This window comes from Nelumbo nucifera, chromosome 3 (assembly GCF_055504915.1).
Source record: "Nelumbo nucifera cultivar China Antique chromosome 3, China Antique-T2T, whole genome shotgun sequence".
In the NCBI taxonomy this organism is placed as follows: domain Eukaryota; kingdom Viridiplantae; phylum Streptophyta; class Magnoliopsida; order Proteales; family Nelumbonaceae; genus Nelumbo; species Nelumbo nucifera.
In genome coordinates this window covers 101,418,267-101,430,448 of record NC_142651.1, presented here as the reverse complement: position 1 = coordinate 101,430,448, position 12,182 = coordinate 101,418,267, and the positions used below count along the sequence as shown (strand labels likewise).

At 36.5% G+C, this 12,182-nt stretch overlaps 1 protein-coding gene across 1 annotated transcript in view; it reads right to left on the bottom strand.

The window, feature by feature from the left end:
* ABH1 (ARM repeat superfamily protein) overlaps positions 1–12,182 on the bottom strand; it is a 56,655-nt gene that overhangs the window by 22,625 nt on the left and 21,848 nt on the right. Inside the window, exons 8-10 of the mRNA XM_010261375.2 lie at positions 11,949–12,080; positions 4,150–4,216; positions 846–1,045 (exon numbers count right to left, since the gene is read on the bottom strand). Coding sequence (XP_010259677.1) covers positions 846–1,045; positions 4,150–4,216; positions 11,949–12,080 — 399 coding nt within the window. The remainder of the gene's footprint in view (positions 1–845; positions 1,046–4,149; positions 4,217–11,948; positions 12,081–12,182) is intronic.

Genomic DNA, 12,182 nt, shown 5'->3' with positions numbered 1-12,182 from the left:
CAGAGCAGAAGTCACCCTAAAAGTATAGAGATTTAGCTAAGGAGGCCAAACCCTTTCAAACCAGGTGGATCACTAGAATAGCTAACACCATACAAGGATGTAATTGGGGAATGCATGGGCCTGAGGTTCTTTTGTAATTCAGAAAGATTGATTTTCTTCTTTATTGTATGGTCAAATTTATGCAGTTCGTATGTATCATCCCTGCTGCCTAGTCTGGACAAGTAAGAGAATTACCTCTAAGGCATTTAATACAAAATTCTACAGTCAATTAGAAAAAAAGGCTCTTTATCCTACATATGAATATATGAAGGAAAATAAACATGTTCTGGGCAGGGATTTAAAAACAAATCTTCTTTGACAAAACTACAAAGTGAAAAATACGACTCTTTTACCTGAAGGTAGAGAGTTAATTCTTAATTGAAGTGATTAAAATCACATGCATTGCACAAATCATAATATTCACGAATCAAGTTGTAGGATTCAAACAAAAATCATAAGATTTGGAAAAAGGATTCCGACACAAGATTTTTGAAAAAGAAAAGATAAAATGCTTAGGTAATGTCAAAACTAAGACAACTTCATTCTTATATTCACATTATAAATGTCCATAATGATGTGTTCAAAGAAGACTAGAGCAGCTCAAGTGGAAAGCCATCATAAATATGAGAACTTGAGGCCTAGAACGATTCTAGCTAACTTTCCAAAAACAGTGTGAGACTCCAAAGATCAAATCATAAAGCACATAATAAACCACCTAAGCATTCGAATGTTAAAATGTAGAATCATGCAAGTAAGTCTTTCAACAACAAACAACAAATGCTCAAGATCTTTGCCCAGGCAATTACCTCAGTTTTGCTTGCAGGAAATATATTAAGCCTGCGAAGTCTTCGGGGATACTTCAATTCAGCTTCATGCCTTTGTTTGCCACAGGTAATCCCAGAAAGTGTAGAAGGGGGCTGAGGATGGTCAGGACAGCTGATAGGAGCAAAATCATGAGACTTCCCACCAACCAACTGAGCTTCAAACGAAAGGTGAGGTCTGGGAACTAGAAAAACAGAAGGAAAGGTTTCATATTAAATTATATCAATACAGCTCAAATAGATAATGGAACTAGAAAATGAATTCATTAATAAATAATGAAACACAACAAGAAGTTGCAAAGGATACAAATAGACACCGTGTGTTTAAACCCTAAGAATTACAACTGATCCCAAAACATAGACTGCCTTTGTACTCCTTGCTTAGCAAGACTCTGCCAAACAGTTGGCAGATCTTCTGACCCATAGGACTTGAATGGACATGTCCCTAGAAAGCCATTTGAACCTCCTAAGGCCATTCCTCAGATGCCAAGAGACTCCTTCCCCTTTCATTAACCAGTCCACCACTACTTTGGAATCTCCGTGAATGATGGTCAGACCATTCAAACAGGGACCCAGCAGCCAAAACATGTGTCAATTGCTGTTGTAACCTGTAATATTTATTGTTTTATGCTCATTTTGATTTAAAATAGCTTCTAATATTTTATTCGAGAGCCAAACAATCAATTGGATGGTTTAACCACTCAACTGGTGACCCAGTGACCAAAATTTTTCTTCATCCAAAGTCTGACAACATTGCATTATAAAGCTCTCCCGTGAACCAATTTTACCGCTACTCCACTTTTTTACATGTATGTTAAACATATATACATACCACCTCTGTGGCCAATAATATCACTCAAGCAATATACATTAACAAAATGTAGGTAACACCATAAATCATAAATGCAATTTCCATAAGAAATGGAAAAAACATTCATATGAGTTTTGGTTTAAATCAATATAGAAACATTAAAAAAATGAAGGGTTCTAAACAGTGTTCACAGTTTTGCCAATGCATACAAATTTTCTAGAAATTTCCCAATTTTCCCAACAGGTGAAACAAAACTTCCTGAATCAGAAAATTCCAAACTATGTATGCGCAAACATACATATGTCAAAATATTGCACAATCATGCAGCATAGAAAATTCTGGAATCACGTGTTTCCATAAATTTAAGAAGTGGTATTTAAAATTATTGATTCTGATCTTCAAATCAACAAATCTCAACTAGATTTTTTTAGTTCAGTATTTAACTTGAAAACAATTAACTCTTTATAACAATCATACAATATATATGATGATTATGGTTGGTTGGTTACTATCCTCATCCATTTATGTTTTAGTGTATAATATACGTCACTTAAGATTTACTAAAGTTTCATAAATATACTTTATAGTTTTCTAATAGATTGAAATATTTGCCAATTTTACTTGGATTTTCTACATTGTTTTGCACAATTTCTGAATTTGAAGAGGCAAAATGACTAACAAAATTGAAACTTCAAAGTAAGCTTTAGCAGTTTTTCCTTTTTTCTAGGAAAAAAACAGTTCTAAAGAATTCAAACCCAATGTTAGACAAAGAATACATATCTCCATCATTGGCAATCTGCCAAAGAATTCTATACTTCAATGACATTACAATTTTTAAATGTGCACAGTTTAGTTGTAGCTGGAATTCTTCCACACAGATTTAATGTAGAACTAGTGGACAAATGGCTGAAAACCTAACTAGAAAACAAAGTAAGAGGTTCCCAAGAAATATCCAAGGGAAACAAGTACTGTATGTTAAGTAATGGGTTTATGAAATTGTTTGAACAGGATGCTCTAGGTCATAGGTGGTGGTGATTTAGCAATGGAACAACACTTCAATAAGAAATTTAAATAAGCTTAAAAGATTTTTTAATAATAATATACAATTAAATGATATACCTGTTATAATATTCAATTAAATGGAATCAGCAGAGTCGGATTTCTCAAAAGTCTGTTTACGATGACATCTATAGATGAACTTCAAATCTACAACACAATTGCCTTCCTAATAAATGCAGCTAAACATAGAAATAATTGCTACCGAAGAAACAATTTCCAATTTAAATAAGCCTAAAAGACTTTTTCAATCTCTTCAAAACATTGATATCATGATATCAAATCAAACCTTTGATTCATTTTATTGAAAGAATCCCATACAGGTCACACATGAGCTAGTCGAATCAACTGGAATAACCCCAAGTTCACAGGCTTTCATGCCTGTCTTGAGTGTGGACCTTCAAAAGTGATTCTGATAGAACCCCGATCCAGCCATCTCAGGTTCTGAGGGTTCAGCCAGGCAGTCTACCAAAGATATCTCGTGTGGCACCCCCTATCAAATTTGTCTACTCCAGGAAGACACGTCAGCATAACTAATCCACCCCCCCGCCATGTGTGGGTAAATCAGGCTGATATGCATGAGGAGTAGTATAAATATCTCTGTGAAAGTCTGAGGTAGAGCAGAAAACATTACCAGAATTCTTCTCCTTCTTTTTATCTTCTTTCTTAGGAGGAAGAGCTCCCTCGAAGTAGCTCAGTTTTCCTGTGTAGCTTATCAGATTCTTCTTTGTCAGGCCTGGATTAATATATATTGTAGGCCTAAAAGCCCGGCAGGCCAGGGACTATGTTTAGCAGCCCATTATATATGGTGCAAAACCTAGCTTGGGCCAGGCCCAGACCACAACTCTCTAATAGTGATTTCCCTATCATACCCTTTTTTGAAAAATATTTCTCTATCATACATTCAATACAACTCTTTTATTCCTTCCAAAACTTGAGGGTGGCAAGAAAAAACCATGCCCTTTTCACCGATTTCTGAAAATCGTAATCATATTGTAAATCACAAGAGGGTTTAATTGAATCGTATCCTGAATGGTATCATAATTTCTACTGGCAAGTTATTTACTCACAGCAAAATACAGTACAGCAACCATAGTTTTTCTCTACTTTCTACCTCAAATATTAAAGATGTCAACAATTATGGTGTAAAGAACTATAAGACTAAGGACTTAAACAAAGAGAGTACGCACAGATAGACACAAAGATAACAGAAATTCCCAAAATAAAAAAGAAAATATCCTTGCAAACTTTTTCAGCTATATAAATGGTAAAACTTCCCACATGGTCTACAAATATAACAAACAGATAACATAGAGCCAAAGAGAAGCAACTATCATTGCTAAAGATAAAACAAAACATAAAAGAAAAGGTAACACAACAACATTGATCAAAACAGAAGGCAAAACAACAACAAAATCGTACCACTATCAGGCTTCCATCCATTGCTGGATAAAGCTTGTATTCGATCCCATAAATCTTCTAAAAAGTCCTGGTAAGGGAAAAAAACCAATCACAAAAAGAATAAATAAATAAATTATATGTTAAACAAAAAGCGATCTGTTGCAAGTTGAAGGGCTAGAAAAGCTAGCTGCAGACCAAACAAGACGTAGGTGAGGTATTAAGAAACGATTTGGGTGCTCAAATTTAACAATGGATATGACACTAATGGAATAGCAAAACAAGATTCATGTAGTCAACCCCATATAGTTGGGATAAGGCTTAGATGATGATGATAATGATGATATGTTAAGCAAGAAATAAAAAAATCAAATTTTAATTGCAAAACATATCTGACAGAAAATAACTGTATAAAAACTTAAAGGGTACTTATTTGTCTGACAAAAACTCTCAGTTCATCTTAATGAATGACACAATAATGATAAGCCATTATACATGCACCATTTGCAACAATAAAAGTATATAGTGTATTTAAATCAATGATTTCAGGTCAGCAATGGAGAACTAAGTTTTTTTTATGGATAATGGTTGGTGGAGAGACCAAGTTATGATAAAAAAGTTCGTTAAAACAGGAATCCAAAAGCAGAACAAGAGTGGACATTGCTTTCCTACTAACAACAGTTGGATAGCCATGGATCATCTTTCTTTTTGAAAAGGTTATATCCATATTTAAATATGGTAAATATTTCATTAAATTGATGCTTCACACAACCACATGTCTGAATAGCTATGGTGTGGCCTCTGAGAAGTCTGAAGTGCACAACAAAAGTGTCCAAGTAACGTTGTGCAGCAAGAGTGCTTAAAAATACCCTTACTAAAAGTGAGAGGTGTACAAGGAACTAGACTCAACTTATTCCCAAAGTTATCCTTTCATTTTTTGCATAACTGAAATAGCATATGCAAGTTCAAAATTAAATATGATGGTGTCTATTAACTTTATCCAGTTTGTATAAACACTGAAACACATCACATACATTTCATTTTGTGGGTGGAGAAGGCCAACAATTACATCATGATCCGATGCATAGTTGTCAAGGCGGCACCTAGGCGGTTTTTCATGGTTGCCTTGCCCAAACGCCACAAGTTTTGCATATTAGGCGACTACATTCATCTAAAAACTATTTTTTTAATTTATTGTTTTGATATTTTTTTAAATTTATTGTTTTGATATTTTATTGGATGTTTTATTCTTTTAAAATAAATCTGATTACATGATATCATTTTAGTATTAAGACCAAGTATACAGCCTTTTTTTCTTTATGTCATAAGGGTTTTTTTTGGTTCGATTGGAGAGGAGGGGAACCGAAGGATTCAAGCCCCAGCCGAACTCCATCGCACCTCAGACATTTTTTCCAGATCTCAGACATTTTTTCCTTTTTTTTCGAAAAAACAGGGGCTCCGTTCCTCCCTTTCTGCACTCATCTTCTTCTTATTTCTTCTTCTTCTTCTTTCTCTTTTTCAGATTTCAGTCGAATCAGTCCAGAGTTCTCTCTTCTCAACTCAGACATTTTTTCATTTTTTTTTTCAAAAACACAAGGGCTCCACCACTATACTCCTCAGTCCTTCGCTTTTTTTTTTTTGAAAAAACAGGGGCTCCGCCCTATACTTCTCTCCTCCCTTCACTAATTCAGTCATCTTCTTCTTATTTCTTCTTTTTCTTTTCCAGATTTCAGTCGAATCAGTCCAGAGTTCTCTCTTCTCGGCTCAGACATTTTTTCATTTTTTTTCAAAAAAACAGGGGCCCCGCCCCTATACTCCTCAGTCCTTCACTTTTTTTTTGAAAAAACAGGGGCTCCGCCCTATACTCCTCTCCTCCCTTCACTGATTCAGTCATTGTTCTCACTTCTCACTTCAGTTTTTAACAGGCGAACCTATCATTAATATATATGAATATGATTATATAGCGGCGCCTAGGCGCCCCATGGTCGCCTTGACAACTATGATCCGATGGAAGCAACTAGAGACCAAAGAATCTGCTTTTTCCTACTACTAAGTACTAAATGGAGCAGCCAACCAAGGCTGCTAAGTTAACGCATAAAGTTGTAATGCTGGTTTCATAATTTTATGGATTTTTTTATTTGGATCAAATATCTAGACTCTCTAGTGGAGTGTTTTAGGACCCAAGGCCCATCATCTCCTGCTTTCATCGACACAATGGCCTCTTGGAAATCACCTTCCACTCCCAATGGACCAAATTCCAGACATACAGTAAGCACTCCCATATTTAACAGTATTACCTCAGCCTTCACAGAATCACCTTCTCCAATAGAAACCAAGTAAACCAGAATGGTGCCTCCAGCATGTTTCTGATACCTCCTCCAATCCAGATTTGTCCTGAATTGCCTAGATCGGGTTTAGTACTTGTATAACAGTTTAGTGTAACATTATTTTTTTAAAGCAAAGGAAAATTTTATTAAAACCAGGAGGCACAAACAAAAGAGATAAGAAATCACCAAGAGGAAGGAAGAACTTTTAGGAAGCACACCTCTTAACAAATAGCTGAAGCGCCCAAAAGGAACAACCATAGTAATATTTTAAGCACTTGTTCATTCATCAAAAAAAAAATATTTTAAGCACTTGTCTAGAGTCTAGACAACTAAAATGACTATAGAAGGATGATAAGCCCTTAACATATACAAAAATTGTGCTTATATATGCATAGAAACATTTACATTCAGCTCACCATACAGAGAATCTAAAAATGATAGAAATCCAGTTTTCAGTAAAAAACTTGGCTAGAGTTCCACCAAAAAGCCTTGAAACACTAGTCCATCTCTTCAAGTTCCGTTCCACCTTACTGTTGACATTTTCAACTGGAGTTCATTTAGATTCAAAAACTCTGCAGTTCTACTCCTTCCACACTGCCTAGCAGATTGCAAATGGAAAACAATTCCAGAGAAACATCCCTCTCTCTGGCAAACACCTCAGCCAAAGTAACACAGAAAGTCCAACGCACCTAGAACAGCTGAAAAAAGTGGGGCACCAAATCCGAAAAGTAAACGAGAAATGGAGCAACAGATGGTGAACAGATTTGGAATCTACACCACAAAGGCAACAGAAATTGTTCTACGCCACACAAAAAATATAAACCCTTTTTAACAGCAAAAGAATTTCATTAATTAATTAAGTCAAACTTAGTACAACAGTCAGAAAATTCCCACCAGCCCTAGTTACATCGGATTAAAATCTTGCCCAAACTAAAAGAGGTTTTTCAACTCCCTGTTTTGCTAATACATCCGCTATCCCATTTGCAGTTCTTCTTACCCAGTTGAACTTAGGATTAATCCTCTTTGCTAGGAGATCAATTTCCCTCAAAGCATGTGTATAGTTCCAAGGTGCCAAGCTGCTTTCCTCGGTCCCTAAGACTGTTCTCAAACGGGTTTACAACAGCTTAGAGATGATATTATAAAAACTTCCTATGAGGCTGATTGGGCAGAAATCTTTGAGGTCAGCAACTCCAGCCATTTTAGGGATTAGGGAGATGAAATTAGATTTTGCTCCTTGAGGTCAGCAACTCCAGCCACTTTTAGAGATCATCACTTCTCTAAAAATCTTTCACTGTGAATAGCAAATAGGCCTTCAAAAAAATCCCAACACTAGGTGTAGAACCCTATTGGGAATCCATTAGGGCCTAGGGCTTTGTCCCCATTGAGCTCCTGTAATGCTGCCCACATCTCCAAGCTGATAAAAAATAACACCACCTAACTGTGGTCTGATTACCTTCCCTTCTGCATATAGATCCTTGTAATAAGAGATAATGCCATTTAATACCTCTTCTCGAGAGTCCAACAACCTGCCATTGGCCTTGATTGATCATTGAAGTAAGTTCTACCTTCTCCTTGCACTAGCCCTTTGATGGAAAAATATGGTGTTCTTATCCCCTCATATCAACCATAACACCATAGATTTTTTACACTAGGGCACTTCTATACAACATTGCCTGCAGAACTCATTCCAAGCCACTAGCCTCCTACAAAGATTCTCCTCTGAACTACTTCAAACTCCCTTCCCATCTAGCTCTGAGACTGTATCCAATATCCTTTCCTTGCGCGACTACAGACTCCCAAAAGCATTAGAGCTCCACTCCTTATTTTGTTCTTGACAAATTTTAACTTCTGAACAAAAGTTAGCTGAGGCATCTACAACTACACACCAATCTTTCACCTTCTCATAGAATACAGTGGCTTTGATCACCTCAAATCTGAACAGGCCTAGTTTTCAGGTAACCTCACCAAATTGCAGAAGCAGCGGCAAGTGATCAGAAGTTGAATGAGGCAAGGTTCTTTGTACGATTTCTGGAAATGACTATACCCAATCACCATTAACAAGGAGACAATCCAGACTTGACACAGCTGGAATAGAGATGAAATTACTCCAAGTGAAAGCAGCACCCTGCAAGGGCAAATCAATCAAGCTCATTCTGTTCATGAAGTCACTAAAAGGCATTAAGATAACATCTCTGCCAAAATTCACATCCCCCAGAAGGGAACCTTGTTTTGTTGATATTACATGTATGCCCCTCAAAGACTGCCATCTACTGGCCCATCTACACCAGCAGACTTATAAACACCTCCCAAGCTTCAACCATTCCAACCCCTCACAAACAAAGAGAAAACTCCAGCAGACTTATAAATACCTCCCGAGCTTCAACCACATCACAATGATGTTCCCAGATGCCCCATTAGCAGGCCTCTCCGCGCATTGACAAACACCATCACCTCACACCTCCCTATTTACTACTTATCCTGCATTTTTAAGTTACACCTGCTACAATATATCATTATCAATATAAAATATCTTAACATGTTTTTCTATTTCTTGGCAACTTTTTTATTTATGTTTCATTGGAAATTAGGGATTGAACAAGAGAAAAACAGCTTGCGGTTCAAAGCAAGAGAACAACAACTCCTTGATAAACACCCCCACAGAGGCACAGACTGAGCAAGTTTCCATAATTCACTTATAAATCTCCTGTCCATTTGTATTTGGAATTTGGGAATACGTCTGTTCTCTCTTCAGTTGCAGATGGGTTCTCCCACAAGAAGTGGTAAGTTTATTCAACCCCAACTTCCTCAGACTCAAGGAGAAGAGAGGGACGATCATGTAGAGGGCATTTAGAGCAGCACTGGTTTAGACAATATGGAAAGAAAGGAATAATAGAACTTTCTGTGAGAAAAGCGGAACAAAGGAGGAGCTAATGAAAGCTACTCTATTAAGAGCTGCACATTGGGTAAAAACATTGAAGATTTTTAGAGTGTTGTCAGTCAACGATATTATTAGATCTTGGTCTGAAGTAATGCAAACAGGTGGACACACAAAAGAAGTGCAGGTGCGTTGGAAGCTCCAGCCTGCTAATAAGCTGAAGCTGAACTTTGATGGTAGCTCTATGGGTAAGAAGAGTAGGCATTGGAGGAGTGATTAGAGATCACCAAGGTTCAATGGTACTGCTGTATTCAGGTCCAGTTGGATTAGGAGATGCTGTCAAGGCAGAAACCTTGGCATTGTTACAAGGATTGCGATTAGCATGTCAGCTGAGTCTCAGAGGCTTGGAAATTGAAGGTGACTCAAAACTAGTGATTCATTGGGCAAAACAAATCAAACCAGCACCTTGAAAATACAGGCATAATTTTATGGAAATTGATGTCATTGCAAAGCAATTAAATTCAAACTTCAGCTGGTGAGAAGATCTGCAAATGAGGTTGCTGATGCTCTAGCTAAACAGGGAGTTGACAGACCAATTTTGTTTTGGGCAAACTTGTAAAACTCTGGGCTGGAATCATCCAACAATTGTACTGGATTTTATCATTAACCTGGTGGATTCCATTTGCTGATTAAAAAAAAAGTTTGCATATGTTCTCCGCCTGCTTCTCTTCTGCTGCTGCTGCTGCTTTGGCATTAAAACAGGGACCCTGTCAGCCTATCCCCTTTCTTTTCTCTTTATTTTAGAGCAGTAAAACAGGAGCTCTGCCCCTTTCTTTTTTCTTTAATTTTTAGCTGTAAGCATTTTTTTATAGGAAACAGTAACATTCACTGATTAGATTAATTAAAGAATTACAACAGTTACCACCCAAACAAAGATGGTGAACTGTCAATCATAGTTTTCAAGGCACCAAGGCGAGGCTAGGCGACAGGGGGCCGCCTTGTCGCCTAGGCGATGGATTTTCTTAAGTGAAAAATACATATCCTAGGTAGTTCCCTAGGTTCCATAACCATCTTTCCTTAATAACTATCCATAATTTTCATAAGAAAATTATAAACTTCATGTTTATGCCTAGAAAATCAACATATTTATGAGAAGAAAAAGAAGAAAGAAAAGAAAATTCAAAAAATAAGGGGACTGAACCCCTATTTTTGTTTTAGGAAAAGAAGAAAAGAAGAGGTGGAGGAAGGAAAAGAAGAAGATGTGGAGGAAGAAATGTGTTGATTAGACAAAACATTAAGTTTTTCCCTTACTTATTGGTTCAAATTCTGAAGTCCTTGAGGGTTCAATACAGCAGTTAGCAATGTTTGTGTTGATTAAACTCTAACAAATAAGAAAATAATAAAAAGAAAATAGTTTATAAACACAAAAAATGAATATTTCTGTTTAATAATGTCTATTTTATAATTATAGTCTCAAAAAAGTAACAATATAAAAGTATTTTATAAGACAGTATACAAAACTGCTAGGCGACTGGGCAAGGCAAGCCTCCAAGGGCGCCTTGTCGCCTAGGCGTCGCCTTGACAACTATGCTGTCAATAGACATTCTTACAAACAATCCCAAAACAAAGCCTCCCTATTTACTCTGTGTTTTGCTAAAGCATTGGCCATTCCACTTGTCTGAATGACCAAGTGCCGAAGCTTCTCGTTTGCAGCCATCTCATTACCAACTTGGAGTCCCCTTTCACTTCTATCTATTGCAGCACCAATTGTTTAGCTAATCTGAGGCCTTGGAGTAAGCCATCACTTCTACCCTTAGAGAATCTCCTATCCCAATTGGGCCCGAGAATAGGACCAGCACACTTCCTCATCTCTAAAAACACCCCAACTCCGGAAGGACCTGGGTTACCTACAGAGCTTCACCAAAGTTCATTTTAGCTGTAAGCATCTTCTCTATTCTGTATTTTTCTAATTGCAATGAAACAAGGAAGCCATGCCTCCACGGTTTTCTTTTTTGAGTCTAATATTTTTTGCACTAAAACCTTTCTTTTCCATTCTTTTTTTTTGCAGTACATTATTTTCTGTTCAAATATTTTAAAGTAAAACAAATTGTTTTATGTTCTGCTCTCTTTATTTTATTTTCAAATTTTTTTCTTTGTTCTTCAATCTTGTTAAGTAAGATAGGGACTCCACCCCTTTGTTTTTATAATAGGGATTCCCCCTTCTTAACATTTTCACATAAAAAAAGCTTTGAATTCAGTGGCTGAGGAGCATTGGGGGCTTATTGTTAAATAAAAATTACACTAGAGGTGCTGCTTCAAGTAGAAATGGTATAAACTTATTAGTTTATTATCCAAGTTACTTTTTTATTACGTAATCTAGTTGCAATATTGAATTCCTATTAATATATTGCATATTTGAAATATCGAAATTAATATACTTATATGTCTATCTCCAAAAAATAATGTCTATAACCCCATTCAACTAGAAATTTAATGCATGAACCATATCACCGAAAGTCCCAATGTAAAATTCCATTTGAAGTTCCAAACTTTGAGAAGATAAACCATACAATTGAAATTGATATCCACAAGAAGATTAGAAACTTGGAACAAAACCACACCTTTTCATCACGAACATTCTGATTTTCATCATCAAGCTCAAAAACTGAGAACCCAACATCACATGTGCGTTTTCTGATGCTCAAATAAGCTTCTATGCCAACCATGACTCTCTCAATCTCCTCAGGAACTTGCTGCATACAAAGTTCTCTTTTTCAGGAATCAGGAGAATTACACGAGGACATTTGATATGCAATTCACAAGTTTAGAGAAATCAGCAGGGCAATAGCACTACA